Below are 16,423 nucleotides of genomic sequence, written 5' to 3' on the forward strand. Positions count from 1 at the left end.
TCCCTTTGCTTTCCAGGAACAGATTGCTCAAAACCCAAACGACTGTTGGGTGAAATGCGAGCAAGGAGAGGAGTGAGAAGGAGGGAAAGCCCTTCCAAGCCCACCCTGCAGGCTTATACACTCAGGGAGGGAGCCGGTCATGCGCACAACCATGCCAGTAGCAGAGTCCTGGCTGCATGCTTTGGACCAAGGACGGTGAGCTGAGAGGAAGCTGATTTGGAGGGGAGCTGCGATTTGGATTCAGTTAACACTTACTATGTGCTGGGCCCTGTGCTTCCTTTTGCATCTTTCTTCTAAGGAGAATTTGGGATCCTGGCTGAGAAACTCTGGGCAATATCATCTTTCAGGACCTCAGTTTGTTTAGACTAAATAACATTAAATCAGTTCCTAATCATTCTTTGGGTATGAAAGAAAAGTCTTGGAGTTAGAAAAATCTAGCTTTACTACTTTAGGCCAATTACTTAACATTGCTGAACCTCAGTTTCTTTATCCTTAAAATGGGGGTAGAAATCAAGATCAAATGAGATTATATATTTAAGAGACCTTTTTAAAATAGGCAGCCAGGATCTGGTCATGGAGGTGCACACCTTTAATCCCAGCCACTCGGGAGGCTAAGGAGGGAGAATCCAAATTCAAGGTCAGTCTGGGCAACTTAGACTGCAAAAAATTTTTTAAAAATAAATTAATAAGAATAATATCACTATTAATAATATGGCAGTTAGATAGGATGGTGTTTAAGCCTCTTTCATAATATACAAACACCTCCATCCTCTTAGGTTTTTTTAAATTTTTTCAGGTGTGGTATCACTGTTCTAGGAGGGGTGTGTGTGTGTGTGTGTGTGTGTGTGTGTGTGTGTGTCTATTTTCTTCTTGTTCTTGATGAAAATAGTCTGAGGGAGAGACAGTTTAGACTTTGGAGAAATCTTAGCATTATAAAAAACCAGACTCCAACCTCCACAAACTTCTCCTAGGATTCAGTCAAGAGGTTACAAAGGTCCCAAGATGTCCCGTGGTAAACCAGAACTCTGCTTTAACCAGTAAAATGTAGTGGAGTGACAAAGGCACAGTTCTGAGCTTAAGCCTTAAGAAGCCTTGTGTGTTTGTGAATCCATGAGCCAATATGTGAGAAGCTCAGTCTCTCTGTGCTGGAGAGACCATATAGAAAGGACCTGTGGAAAGAAAGACCTTGAGATCATACAGAAAGAGGGAGAGGGATGCTCCCAGCCTCCGGACAGACAGCCTTTCAGCACCCCCCTAAGGCACCAGCCAGGTGAGGCACCATCCTGAATGCTCTTGCCCACTCCTGCCCCCAGGTGACCTCAGTCCCAGCCTAACACTCCTGCAACAGAAGAACTTTCCAGCAGACCCCAATCAATCTATGCACTTGTGTGAGATGATACAATGATTGTGTCAGCCCAGAGTCATGGTGTGTGCCTAGAGTCCCAGCTACCGGGGAGGCTGAGGCCAGAGGATGACTTGAATCTTATAAGTTGGAGGCCAGTATGGGCAACAGAGGGAGACCCCATCTCCAAATAAAACAAAACAAACAAACAAAAAGGTTGCCTAAGCCAGGTATGGTGGCACATGCCTGTATTCCCAGCTGCTTGGGAGGCTGAGACAGAAAGATCACGAGTTCAAAGCTCAGCCTCAGCAAAGGCAAGGCTAAACAATTCAGTGAGACCCTGTCTCTAAATAAAATACAAAATAGGGCTGGGGATGTGGCTCAGTGGTTGAGTGCTCCTGAGTTCAATCCCTGGTACCAAAAAGAAAGGTTGCCTAAAGCATTCTCATTTGGAGTTGTGTATCACATAGCAGTAGATCATTGGATAGTACCTGTTTGAGCTTTCATTATGTACCAGATCATGGACTCTCATTAAGAGGGACACAGAGGCTGGTATGGTGGTGCATGCCTATAATCCCAGTAACTCCAGAAGCTGAGGCAGAGAGGATCACGAGTTCAAAGCCGGCTTCAGCCACTTAGTGAGACCCTAAGCAAATCAGTGAGACCCTGTCTCTAAAGAAAATATAAAAAGGGCTAGGGATGTGGCTCAGTGGTTAAGTACCCCTGGGTTCAATCCCTGGTAGAAAGAAGGGAAAGAAGGAAGGAAAGGAGGGAGGGAGGGAGGGAGGGAGGGAAGAAGAGGGGGAAGGAAGGGAAGGAGGGAGTAAAAGGGGGAGGGAGGGAGGAAGGAGGAAGGGAAGATCTAGAAGCAAAGGGCAGGTGACATTTCAGAGAATGGGGAAGTATTATAGCATCATAGCAAGAAAATGAGGAGCATGTGGAGAGGTGATGAGACATTTCAAGTGGGATATTAGTTGGATATAAAAATAGTGGGGCTCAAAGCGGAGCTTGCCATACTAGGTTCTAGGTCTGCAGTGGGGACCTTAGGAAAGTCAGTTAGTTCGTGATCCCATCTAGTGGAAATATAACTTGCTAATGGCAGACAATCCCTTCACAGCAGAGTTCTAAATGCCCATGATTGTAGAGTCTTTGAGGACTCCTCTTTGGCACCCACTGGTGAGCTCAGGAAGATGTACACAACCTGTTTATAGAACGCCCTTGTTTGCCTCCTCCAAGGACAGCTGAGGGATGAGGAGGGTGTCAGGGCCCCTCCTTGTGGCTGATGAGGAGCAGAGACATAAAAGGCTGTGGAAGCAGCAGCTGAAATCAGAGCTAATTGGTTGGCAATTAGCAGGTTAATGGCTCACATCAGGGATATGGCAGCCATATGGCAGGGAGTGACTTTCAAGTTTCCTCCTCTGTGCTTCTCTCCCCTCCTGGTGTTTGGTGGAGTTTTGAAGCTCTCCTATCTGAGAAGACCTGGGTTCTGCTGAGCTCCTTGACCCTAGGAGTCAAGGCAAGGCCAGAAGGTGAGGCCAGAACTAAGGAACTTGAACTTGGAAGAAAAGGAGCAGCTGGGCATTCCCCTGAGGAGCAGGGTAAAGGGCAAGTTGGAGTGGGATGGGACAAGGGTCCCAGCTCTAGGCAGAGAAAGTCTAATCAGAGAGCCAGGTGGCTCATGACAGCATGGCTGTCACATTTTAGAGCAGTGCCTTAATTCATGGTCCCACTCAGCTCATTGCATCTATCATCTCAGCAAACACTGTTGAGTTTTTTAGAATTGGTGAGTTAGGAACATGTTTTATTGTAACAGGGACCCAAACAATGTAGATTGACATTCCCTTAGTCCACAGAGAACTGTTGGGTGGTGACCTCGTGCTAGGGACTGTTTTAGGAGCTACGGACCCAACAGGGAGAAAAGCAAACTTCCTGCCCTCGGAGAGCAAGAAGACTGCACCAATTAGGGCAGGTCCCTGAATGCCCAGGGATTCTGTGTCCTGGTGATAGGATGTCTCAGGTAGGCTAGAGGTCTCAGTCAAGACAGGAAGCAGAAGGAGGTGGCCCCCAACCTCACCTGTTCCTTGCACAAAGAGAGTCAAAGCCTTCCTATGTCCCCCAGCAAATACTCCCTTATTTGTCATTGCTAGGGAGAACTGGGCACGTGGCTGTATTAACATGTTTGTGATTAGTTTATCTGGTCACTATTATCACCTGGGGCTCCCCGGACCAAGTCAGAGGTCAGTTTGCAAGGGAGAAGCAGGTGGAGATTGGGCAGGTGGTCAGGTGGACTGGCTGCCTCTGATTATGGGGTGAGACACTGGCAAGAGGAAATGTTCCATGGGAAAATATTCCATTGGGAATATTAAATCAATTGTTAAAAAAAAAAAAAAGCATTAGATACAGTCCCGGATGAGACAAAAAGTGCTTAGTGAAGTAGGGTACAGTGGCGCACACCTGTGATCCCAGTGATCAGGAGGCTGAGGCAGCAAGATCTCAAGTAGAAAGCCAGTCCTGGCAACTTAGTAAGGCACTAAGCAACTTAGACCCTGTCTCAAAATAATAAGTAAAAAAAAAAAAAAAAAAGAGAGAGAGAGAAAAAGAAAATGGCTGGGGATGTGGCTCTGTGGTAAGGTGCCCCTGGGTTAAATCCCCAGTATCAAAAACAATTCTCTAGCAAGTGCCTCCTGTTTGCTAAGGTCTCTTCCAGTGCTCTATAAGGACCTGTGAAGGACATAGACAGGATCCAGCCTCAGGGGATGGATGTCTGGAAGTGAATGAAGACTGACAAGAGATGACATGTAGACCTGAGACAATCTGTGCCCAGGAGACTGTGGAGAGGGATTTGGCGGGAATGGGTATCAAATAAAGGCACCATCCAGACAGTCCTAACAGGCACATTCCCTGCCTTTCCTGCCCACAGCCCTCCTGGGGAACCTGCACAGCCCTGTGGGGGCCAGCTCCAGGCACATCTCCCTCCCTGCCACAGCTGATGGGACCAGACATGCCCTTGTTTGAAAAGCTCTAAGTGGCTTCTCCATTGCTTCAGGTTAGAGTCAGAACTGCCCACGCCATATTCCCTTCCCAGCTATCTCCTCCCCTGGCTTCAGCCCCTGCCCCAATGTGCCTCAGTGCCCTGAACAAGCCAGGGCCTGTGTGCACAACCTTGCCTCCCCCACTCTGCTTCCCTGTTGGAAAGTCCCAATTCTCTGACCCCTCCCCACCCTTGACTCCTGCTTCCTTCGAATGAGGCACTGCGCTGGCATCTGCATCAAGTATTGGCACCATGGGCCTGTTTTAGTCAGCTCCTCTCATGCTGTGATGGAAAGACCCGGGCCAGAACAACTGTAGAGGAGGAACAGTTTATTCAGGGGCTCACAGCTTCAGGGTCTTAGTCCATAGAAGGCCAGCTCCATTCCTTGGGGGCTCAAGGTGAGGCAGAACATCATGGCAGAGTGTGGTGGAAGGAAGCCATTCACATGGTGATCAGATGCCTACAGAGAGAGAGAGACACTCCACTTTCCAGACACAAAATATATATCCCATAGCCACGGCCCCAATGAGCCACTTCCTCCAGCCACACCCCACGTGCCCCACTCACCACTCAATTAATTAACTGATTAGGGTGACCCAATCATTGTTCCTCCAAACTTTGCATTGTCTCACAGGTGAGCTTTTGAAGGACGCTCACATCTGAACCATAACAGGCCCCCGTGTTTCTCCCTTGCTCTATGCCTCATGGGGCATCCTTGCTGCTTGGCCCATCACCAATGTTTGTGGGGAGCCTGGATGAGTGAATGGCTCTCTCATGGCGAACCCACCTGATTTGAGAGAGGTTTGTGGGGGGAACGGGAGGGCAGCATGGAGAGGGGGTTTTCCTCTACAGCCTCAGTGGGCTCTGGGGAGCCGGTGATTTTGAGGCCTTCTCCTTTCTGCCCCGAAAGCCAACTCATTTCCTGCTCATATCACTATCTTGTCCTCATCAGCAGAGCTGAAATCCCTCAGGTACTTTTCCTTGTTCTCTTCTGAAGAAGAGGAGGAGAGCCAGCAACCAGAGGGCCTGGAAACATGGCTCAGATTGATAAACAGGCAGGAGGTTTCAGCAGCAGTCAGGAGAGAAGAATACACATTATCCCCCCAATTCACAGTGCCACGCTGACCAACTGGAGGGCTGCTCCAATCCCCTCCTGCCTCTGGCAGCCAGGATCAGCAGTGCTTGGACACGGGGAGGGGGCTGTCGCTGTGCCCTGGGGCCCTCCCTGCTCCTGGAAGCTGCCTTTGCTGATCGCACAGAGTGAGGTGGTTCTCCTGGGTGGGGAGGGCATTGATGAAACCCCAAAATATGCTTTGGTCACCATGGGGCTGTGGGGGATCCACTGTGACCTCCCTGCTGAAAAGGGGTGAGGTAGAAAAGTCCTAACACCTGGGAAATTCTTTAATCGCCATTATCCTTGAATTAACATTGATCAAGGATTGTGACAGGTGGGGGACTAGGCATGGCTTTGACCCCACCTAACCAACCCCCACCCCAGTGCCAAGAGGATGATTAGGATTTATTGACCCTTCCCTGTGCCCAATTCTAGGTAGTTTGCACTCATCCAGGTCCCCACCTGCACCCCAAACCCAGACACTCACACCGAGGAACACACACCCCAGTTCATAGTCCCCCATATGGGGAAATAAAATGTGGCACTCAAAGCCACTGACGAAACTCTGCCCCTCTGTCTGGCCTGCTTGGCTCCATGCTTATTTTGCAAGGGCCTCTTCTGCAAAGGACTTGTGAATCAAAAGAAATTAGATCTAGTTCTCACCCCAAGATGATTGTAATTACAATTTAATGAGCAGGGACATGTCTACACATAAAATTACAATAAACTAAGGTTTAAAGTACATAATAAAAACAAAAACAGGAAGAAAGCAATGTGCTGTAATAATTTTGTCATTCATCGTTTAAAAAGCACTTGCTGGGCCGAGGCCTGGGATGCAGGCCTGAGTGCATCTTGGGCCACCATCTGGTCAGATGAGGTAGTCCAGGCAACAAAGCCTTGGAACAAACCAGCCCTAGGCCCCTTCAGACCACATCTCTCTCTTTCTTACATTTGGCTCCAGCAGGTGGAAAAAGGCAGGTCAGTGAGCCTTATCTCCAGCCTTTGGGCTACCTGTCCTTTTATGGAGTCTCTCTGGCCTCCCTCCTCTGTGGTGGTTGGCAGAGGGCCCCAGGCTCCTGGACAGGTTGCTCACATGCATGGCTATCCACAGATCCCACACGCCACAGCACTCACCTGCCTCAGAGCTCTGCTGGGTGATTGATGGGACTGCTATTGCTCCTGGTCCCAGAGAGCTCCTTTGAATAATAACTTGGCACAATCACTCTCTCTGTCTTTTTTCTCTCTCTTTTTGCTTTCCCTATTCCCTATTCATTTGCTCTTTCTAAGTCATCCGGCTCCTTTGAGTTAGAAGAAGAAAGAGCCGAACAAGGAAGAGGAGGAGGAGGTGACACAGAGGAAGTGGGGGACCATCAGCCTCACTCCCTTGTTTTTCAGGGTGGGAGCTGGAGAGAGCTATCACCAGCCTTCCTTGTCTGGGGACTTTAAGGTGGAGTGCCAGTCAGATTTGCAAATGAAACCTCATCTCTGGTAAAGAAAGCAAGTGTGGGCCATCGGGGAGGTGGGGGGCAGGTAAGGCAGCTGCCTCCTCTACCCTGTAATACTGGGCCTGCCTGGTGCAGGGATGGTGGAATCTCTCTCACCCTAAAAGTGGAGCCACAGAGAAGGTGGGGGCAGAAAGGGATGGAGGTTCAAGGCAATCACATTAGCTCACCAACACTTTTGTTGATCACCAGGCACTGGGGAGACAAAGATGAATAAGATGCCTGCCCTCAGGGAGTTCACGGGCAAGTTAAGAGGTCAGCACGATACCACTCCCTCCACAGGACTGTGGGAGCAGGTGGGTTATTGGACAATGGGAGAGATGGCAAACGGTGTTTTTGTTTGTTTGTTTGTTTTTGAGGGAGGGTATCAGAGATTGAACTCAGGGGCACTCGGCCACTGAGCCACATCCCCAGCCCTATTTTGTATTTTATTCAGAGACAGGGTTTCACTAAGTTCTTTGTACCTCGAGGTTGCTGAGGCTGGCTTTGAACTAGTGATCCTCCTGTCTCAGTACCACCCCCCATCCTGGGTTGTTGGGATTACAGGTAAGGCAGCTGTGAATCACTGCACCTGGCTGCAAGCAAGTCTTTACAGATAATGATGTTGTGAAATCTCCATCTGGTGGTGGGTAAGGATGCTCCAGATGTCAGGTTCTGCAGAGACAGAGGCTTGAAGGTGTGAAATGAGGGAGACCCTTGGGGATGTTACTTAGAACAGGAAGAGCAAGATGGGCTTTGGCAAGACATGAGAGGCAGGCAAAGGCCAGGTAATAACACAGGTTATTAAAATAGTAGATCTTGATCAAATGCTTAGTGGGGAGGGTTTGTGTGGCAGACATAGGAATTGGATGATTACAGGAGGTGAGCCACCAACAGGAAGATGTGTGATCAGACCCACAACAGTGTAGGACAGATTAGAGCTGCAAGGCCCTGGAGACAGGGGGGCCCAGCTAGTAGGCTGTAGCCATATTCCAAGCCCAAACCAGTTAAGGACCAAACTACGGCAGGAGCAAGCCAAGGCAGGACCAATGGGGAAGTGACTAGGTCTGAGAAGCACTTAGCATGTCATATTGACGGGGCTTGATGACTGGCAGGAGGAGGAGGATACGGGAGAAGACAGGAGTCAAGGTCACCACCTGGGGCCACCAGCTGAACAGGGGATCTTCCCAGTGGAGACATTCATGACACTCACCACCTGGTGGGTGGTGCTGCAGTTCCAATCACTGGGACAAAGACAAGCCATTCACTTCTCTTGAATGTTCTTCAGGGTTATATTTAAAGACAAGTTTAATTTGTATCATCCAAGCCACAGTTGGGTGATTCTGAGATTTTTTTCCCCCCAGAAGTGTACCATTTATCCCTGGTATATTTATCCTTTCTTCCTTCATTCCTTCCCTCCTTCTTTCCTTCCTTTCTTCCTTCCTTCTCGGTCTTCCTTCTCCTTTGTCTAGCAGGCTATGCTCACCAACTAGGATGTTTAAGGATGGTGCTCTTTGTCCCTGGGTAGGACGGGGCAGCCCAGATGGGTCCCTGCTGGCTGGAGGTTGGGAGGCTGGGAACTTCCTGAGATCACGTTCCCTTCCAGTCATCTCTGTTCTTCATCTCAAGTATTTGTCCCCCTTGGATGGATTTCCTCATAAAATAAGTGTATTTTAAAAAGTAATCTTATTTTTAAAAGGAGAGAGTCATCATATTGTGAAGACAGATCATAAAAAGCAGAATCCACGGGTCAGGGAGGCTGTTCGGCGTTGGTACTTGTTTAGTGCAGGCAGAGCGCCAGGAGTCTGGACCGTGGGGAGGCTGGTTGGCACAGTTACCCCTCAATGCCCCTGGCCTCTTCTGTCCTTCTGAAGCAGCCTCAGGCCTTCATGGGGTCTTTTGTTTTAATACTTAGACCATTTAAAGCGGGCAGCTTTGCATATTGAATAGGGGCATTGTGTCCAGGGGGACTGACCCTCCACCAGAGGGGCCTCCCCTTGGCAAATACCTGGAATGCTTCCACTTGAGATTTAATGCTAAGGGTCATAGATGACATTGCAGGCAAGCTCTGCCTTTTGTTTTATTCTTCTAAAAAATGACATAACCCATTCATAAGTACATAAGTAAAAAAAAAAAAAGTATAATAACACATGAGTGGTACATGAAGTGTCTGATATAAAATGTATACATTGGGAACATTATACAGGTAATACACCAGTACATGAGCAAGGTAAGGGGACTTCACAAACTCCCCCAAAGTTCCCACAGTGACTGCTCCATCCTTCTAACCCTCTTTTCCGTGCATTTCTTTTATTCCCACATGATACATATACATTATTTATTTTTCATTGTATGCATAGGATCAGATCAAATTCTTGATACTTTTTTTTTTGCTTTTACATGACATTCTATTTGAGGTTTCTTTTCAAAATTAAAACAACATACCCTTATCATAAAAACCTCAAACTTCATAGAAGGGTAAAAGTAAAACAAAACAAAAATCAAAAGTAAAAGTCCTTTCCTTCCTGTCTCTCCACTCCCACCCCACAGAGCAAAAGAAGTATTTTTGTGTCCTTTTAGGGATGCCTATGCATGTACAAGCATTTAAACACATGTGTCCTTAATGTGTTCACTTCATAGACAAAAAAGCGAGAGCTCAGAGAGGCCAAATGATATATCCAAGGTCGCGCAGCAGTCTGCGGCACTAGCAAAAGTAGAAGCCGTGCTCCGACTTCCCGAAAGCAGTGGCTTTTCCACTGCGTACATGTAAGGTTTTGCCCAGAGCCAGCCTCAGCTGGTGCCTCTAATCTCTCCCTACTCTGGACCTTGTCTACAAAGCTGGTGACATTTTGCAATATGGCCCATGTCCCCCTCCCCTCCCACAAATGCCCCAGGCTCTCAGTGTATTAATAGACTGCACTTGTGCTGGGCCCGGAGGGGCAGGTCCAGCTAATCATTTGTTTCTCTAAAACTTTCCTGGCTGTCAGAGTGTGGTCACAGCAGAACAGCTGGCAAAGACATTCAGGCAGCTTGTGTGTGCACTTTTGTTCCCCAAATTACAAATGACAATTAGATGCAGAAGACAATTCCATCTCAGCCCTCCCTTGCCCTGATGGGAACTGACACCCACTTCAGGCCCATTCATTCTCCCTTGTGCTTGATTTGGGGGCCATAGGCCTGACCTCCGGGAGCTCTCAGCCTGATGGAGGAGGTCAGGTGTGCCCTTCCATATGCCTCCCTTTACCTGCAGTTAGTTGGTGCTCCCTCCCTCCTCTCTTGTGTCAACCTTATCTATCTTGGGCCCAGATGTGTCTCAGCATTGCTGACATCTGGCTGAAAGAAGAAAAGTCAGTTGGCTATAAGGATGCATTTGTTTCTTGTTGACACCGGGATGGCACCCTTCTGGTCACCTGGGAAACATCCAGGTGGACACGCTCAGCCTGCTGGCCACTGGTATATTTGAACTTGCCACCTAAGTTCATATGTTCACTGAGGGCAGAGCCTGGACCTATGTATGAGTTGTCCCCAAGCCAGACCTGTTCAACTCCACTCAACCTTGCAGGTGGACACTCTGTTGGGAGGAGAAAAGAGGAAAGCACAGAACTGAACAGCAGGAGCAGGTGGAAGGGGGTGGTGGGGGTGGGGGGGGGGAGGCAGGGACTGAGTGAGGTGCCAGCAGCGGCAGAAACTGATCTTGAAAATGAACTCTCTCTACTGACTTCACGGTGCTGCCTGAGACTGAGCCTAGAGGCGTTGTCCTGAGAGGGGAGCTTTGCAGTGGGGTGGGGTCCTTCCTGCTGTTTCCTTTGATTTCCTCACAGGAACCAGTCTCCCTTTCCTGCACAACAGACCCTCCTGAGATCTTTGATTCTGCAGCGCCCCCTCGTGGGCAACTGGAGTCTGGCTGGAAAGAATACAGAACACAGGCACATCATCACTGGGCTAAGGGAATTTACAATCTTGTTTAAGGTTCTTCCACCTGCTCCCACCACTACCAAAAAAAAAAAAAGTACTCAAACAGCTGGCTGTGTGCATATGTGTGTTTTTGCCAAGTGGAAATCTGCTCTAAGAGAGAAAATGACTGAGTTCTGCAGCTCAAGTGTGTTCTGAGACAGGACAAAATATAAAACAGTGGTGTGTGTGTGTGTGTGTGTGTGTGTAATTCTGTGTTAAAGTGATGCTGCCAAGACTTCAAATGACTTTGGTACATCCTCTACATGTTCCAGTCTCAAGTTGGGCCACTCTCTTTCAAATACTTCTGAGTCCCAGATAGTGACAGGGTTTCCTTTCAGCCTTCCCAGGCCTGGTGCAGAGGGCCAGAGCAGACTTCACAGAAGGAAATGGGTTCAAACCGTGTGTGGCCTCAGGACAGCAAAGCCGAGGTCTGAGATTGGTCTGTCAGTCAGGTGCCCGCCCAGGCTTGCAGGTAACGCAGCATGACCTGGTGGAAAGGCCCCAGCAAAGGTCTCCAGCCAGGCTCACTCCCAGTCCACCTTCACCGTCACAGCTGTGACCTGCACATGTCATCAGCTCATTTCATGGAGGAAGAAACAGACATGGAGAGGTTGCCATGGCCGCACAGCTAGGGTGGCTGAGCTGAGCGCTCTGTGTCCCCATCTGCTTCATGATCCCACAGAGGCACACAGGAGGGTGTCTCCATCTTCCCTCTCTAATGGTCAGTGGTCAGAGAGAAGAGAGGGGCCAGAGTGTGCGGCAAGGAGGGACACTGAGGCACATGCCAGGAGAGAGAGGAAGGGGGAGGGAACGAGGGGGAAAGGCAAAGATTCAGAGAGGTGGGGAAATATACTCTCCTACTCTCCCCGTGGGACTGGATTCTAGGAAGATACATGTTCCAGGTTTCATTCCCAGACCTTTGAGATTACAACTTCTGGGTGTGGGACCAAGGAATCTGCATTTTAAGTTTCTCTGAGTGGCAAAGTATGTCAATATCTGTACCTTACTGTGAAATACATCGGAAGAAGGAGACAAATTGGGGGATGGGTAGAGGGAGGGACTGACAGGTCATACATGATAAAGCAAACACAGCAAAATGGTAACCAAGGAGTCAGAAGGTGGGTTGCACAGTGCACTGCACAATCCTTTCAACTTTCTGTATGTTTGAAAATTGCATAACGAGATGTTGTGGCTGAGTAGATAGGCTGGGGATCACTATGGGAGGCAGAAGTCTCCCTCAGAGGACTTTTGGAGGAGCAGCTGTCCTGAGGTCCCCTCCTGCCTCCCCATGACCCCAGCCTCCAGCCTCATCTCCTCAGCCTCATGCAATCCCAGAATGCACAGCAGATGGGTTCTGGGGTCTGCCCCTTGGGGCCCCCCTGCTTTGTGTTAATCAGGATTCAGTGGTCCCGGGGCTTTGTCCTGCTGGGTGGGTGGTCCGAGGCTGGTCCACACAGGGGCACTTATACCCCCATGACAAAGCCAGTGATGGAGTGGATTTGGGGCACAGCCTCACAGAGAGCGGCAGCTAGAAGTTCTCTTGGAAGAACCTGAAGCCAAACTGCTCACAGTGGCCCTTCAGCACCTTGGCCAGAGCTGGGGAGCCACAGAAGAAGACCTGCACCTTGCCCTTCTTTGCAGCAGCCACTTTCTGGAACACCTGGAGTCAGAGGGTTGGAGAGAGCAGGAGAGGTGGGGCTGGGATCAGAGACCAGTGCTGCCCCCACCTGGAGGCAGCAAGGAGCGGCCCCATTTGACCCAGGAGCTTGAGGAACATCGGTGGCACAGCTGCTGGGCTCACAGTGGAGTCCACCACCCGGCCACTCAATCACTTGCTCAACTTGTAACATGGCCCAGAAGTGAGTTAGGGCTAGAAATAAGTAAAACCAAGGCCCTCCACTTGAGAACCCCCTTCTGTGGGAAAAATACAGTCAAATTGATGCAGCTTTGGCAACGAGAGGCTGTGTGCAGCTGCTCGGGAGCCCCTGGGCCATGTGCTATGATCTAGATGCCGCTTTCTTTTTTATTATTATTAATGAGTTAATTTATTTATTTATATAGGTATATGTCATATAGGTATATATGACAGCAGAATGCATTTTAGTTGATTGTACACAATTGCAGCAGAACTCTTCATTTCTCTGGTTGTACATGATGTAGTGTCACATCTTATGAGCAGTCATACATGTACCTAGGGCGATGATGTCCCTCTCATTCCACCATCTTTTATTTTCCCCCTGGTAAGGACCCTTTTTTACCCCAAATTGTGTTTATGAATTGCCTTTTGAAGAAGGGCCCCTTTGACATCTGTGTACCACTCCCATGTACTGTCCCTTAGCCCTCATGACCCTGCCTCAGAGCATCTACAGCAGTTTTCAAAGCTGTGCTGTGGGCCACTGCCTGCAAAGACTGTGCCCCAATTTTTCAGGGAAGAAAATAATAATTAATAATAATATATAACATTTAATAGTAATAATAATAAAAACAATCTGAGAAGTAAAATGGAAAGATCACAAACCACTTCTTGCCCATGGGCCTCAGTTTCCCCATTTGCAACAGGAGATGAATAAGACTTAATGTTTCCCCAGGACCCTGACCACCTGGGCTTTCTGGCTTTGGTCCATAGGGACTCAAGGCTGGAGAGGCCATTGAGGGCAGGTAGACCAACTTCCTCTTAACCAGATGGGGAAACAGGGAGGCACAAAGTGAGCGAGTGACGGAGCAGAGCGTGGGTTCCCTGACTACCACTCCTGCCTGGACACCTCCTCTGAACTTGGATGCGAACTTCCTACTTCGCCCCTGGCTGCTTGACCCTGATCTCCCTGCTGCTGCCTCAGACTCTCAGCCTCACTGGCCCCTGCCCACTGTGGGGTTCCAGCTAGCCTTTACCTTGCTCCAGTCGGGCCGCCCAGGCTGGGTGCGTGTCTGGAGACCTGTAATAGAGTCCTTCTTCTCCTTCTTGGCCAGGAGGTCGAGGGCCATCTGCAGGCCAATGGCCTTCATGTCATTCTTGCCTAGTGCAGAAGTCATGTACATGTGCAGCTCCAGGAAGTGGTCTGCAGGTGACAGAAGAGAGTGGTACCAAATGGCTAGCACCTGTGTTGGGGACAGGGCAGGATGCTGGCCACTACTGCACCCTGGGGCTTGGCGGGACACCAAGAGGTAGAGGAACTCACACCTTCAGCCAACCATGTTTGCCCAGGACTTGCCTCGTGACTGATGCTGTAGAGAGAGAAAATGGCCCGTGGCTTGAGCTGGGCCTCTATGTGCATGGTGAACACCCCTGGCCTCATACTCCAGGAACTAGACCTTACTTTGACAGAAGGGAAAATAAACCCCAGAACAGTCTTTGGGCTCCAGAGCTCCAGTGCATTCTCATGTCTCCCCTCAGTCTGCCTGGGGACACAAGTCACACACACATGAAAAGGTGACTTGGGTTGAGTGATGGCTCACACGGAAAATACTACTGATGTCCAGGGAAGGACTGTGGCTGAGAGAGCTGCTTCCAGGAAGGGGCACAGACTGGGTCAGGTCTTGGGAGAGGGGCAAGGTTCAGAAGGAAGGTCAAAGGAAGGCATATTCCAAAGGGGGAACAGCATGAGCAAGGACAAGGGGCTGGAGCGAACGTGAAACTGGGGGACACCTGTGAGTGGCTGGCTGGGGCAGAGGAGATGGGACTAGAAATGCAGATGCCAGAATCTGAAGGTCTTGAATGTTCAGCTGGGAAACGTGGGAAGGTCAAGGGTATCTGGGCGGAGCGCCACAGGGTGAAAACAGCTCTTTGGGAAGTGGTGTCAGAGGGCTGAAGGGACAGGAAGTTGACCGGCGTCGGGGAGACCCATTAGACCAGCACAGACACACTTTGGAGCTGAAAGAGCCCAGGGTGCTGAGATATTGTTCATTCAGGCCTCAGGGCAACTGGAGCTCCCAGGTGGATAAGTCCTCCCAGGATACAATTAATCGATTATGTAGAAAAACTCAAAAACTTGTGTTCAAGCTGCTTCCTGTTTCCTGGGTTGTGACACAAATGTTACTGTTTTCTGTGTGTGCCATCGTGAGAAAAAGATTGTGAGCACAGCTCTAGGGCTCATTCAAGCCAGAGATTACAGGGCCCTAAGAGGATACTGGAAGAAGCATTCATGAGCTGACAGTCACCCCGTCCTTCCCCTCCCCCACCCCATGCCTCCATGAAAGAATGCATGCCATCCCAGCTTGCTCTCTGTTGTTTCTTGTGCCACCATTAGCCTGGTTTCCATCAGCTTAAGGTCTCTGCCACTGTCCAAATGGAAACGGGCCTAGGAGGCACAGCACATTTGTTTCACGTGTCACTTAACTCTTAATAGTGCTAGGTGGCCTGCAAGGGGGGAGATGCATTTTCAGGGGTGGCCTGCTGAGAGGACGCTGACCCTTCTTACACCTGCCCCTCAGAGTCAGAGGGGGAGAGGAGAGAGGAGACTTGGTGGCATAAGGGAAAAGAGAGCTTCCCTGGGGGGACGCATAAGGGAGCGTCCCTAGTGTGTGTGAGGGGAGTGTGTCTCACCCCCTCCAAGCAGCTATGTTTAAGACTGGCTTCCCATTTCCTAAGAAATCATCTAAAAGAAGGAAGAAAAAAAAACATGTACACTAATATATTAATTTTAGATATATCTGAGATAGGGGAGAATTAGGAATAAATAAAATGTTTAGTAGCAGGAGCTTGGTCTCATTATTTATGGCACCACTCACTCTGTCTTTCATTATATAACCATGAAAGACTTCCAATTTTTTTGAGGTAGTGATTAAACTTAGGGCATTTTCCATGGAGCTGCATCCCCAGCCTCCCCTGCCCCCCTTCTCCAATTTTTTTTAAAGTTTTAAAATTATAACAACAGTGAATTTTTTCCTGGCACAAATAATGCTTGTTTTTAAAAAAGCAGAGGGATGTGCAAATGTGTGATGTTCCTATTTCATTAAAAATAAGAGAAAATCTGTACTGTGTTTTTCTCCCAGCTCTCAGTGTGAAACATTAAGCACTGGCCCTAGACAGGCATATGTCTGTATACAGAGAAGCACACAGACCTAGCGCTCCCAACTACTTAGCAAATTCAAAATTTGCTGCAGTACGTCTTACTGTCTTCTCCCTGCCCTTCCCCCTCCCCATCTACCACTACTCATAAAAAGAAGTAAAGAGAGGTCAGGGGGTTTTATGTGGCTCGTGGTGGGGATAGAGCCCCACAGACCAAGCAAAGCCACGTCTTGTACAGAGGGAACAGCAACAAAAAGTCCTTATAGGATACAATTAATTGATTATGTAGAAAAACTCAAGTTTCCACAGAGCACCTGGCTGACCAATTCCTCATCCTTCCTGCATGTAACAGGAGACTCTGTCACAAAGACACCCCAACAGCTAGTTCCTAGCTAACTAGGAGAAGCTTTAATTACTCCCATCCAGCTGTCATGTGGATGCCCTCCTCACCTTCCATAAGACAATACAGAGGCTACAGGGCAGACTGATGGAAGTG

The 16,423-nt window shown here is 49.0% G+C and overlaps 1 protein-coding gene across 3 annotated transcripts in view; it reads right to left on the reverse strand.

Annotated features, from left to right (window-relative positions):
• Nucleotides 1-9,878: 9,878 nt before the first annotated feature.
• The window catches only part of NOX5 (NADPH oxidase 5), a 58,638-nt gene continuing 52,093 nt past the window's right edge, over nt 9,879-16,423 (reverse strand). The window contains exons 16-17 of one of the 3 annotated variants that reach the window (XM_081293268.1): nt 13,812-13,978; nt 9,879-12,582 (exon numbers count right to left, since the gene is read on the reverse strand). In XM_081293268.1, the coding sequence (XP_081149394.1) occupies nt 12,451-12,582; nt 13,812-13,978 (299 nt within the window). In that variant the 3' untranslated portion in view covers nt 9,879-12,450. Of the gene's footprint in view, nt 12,583-13,811; nt 13,979-16,423 lie in introns of those variants that run through there. The other 2 variants (XR_014021843.1, XM_081293269.1) reach the window with 2 other exon arrangements.

The sequence above is a fragment of the Spermophilus citellus genome (genome assembly GCF_964194105.1).
Source record: "Spermophilus citellus genome assembly, chromosome: 4".
Classification (NCBI taxonomy): Eukaryota; Metazoa; Chordata; class Mammalia; order Rodentia; family Sciuridae; genus Spermophilus; species Spermophilus citellus.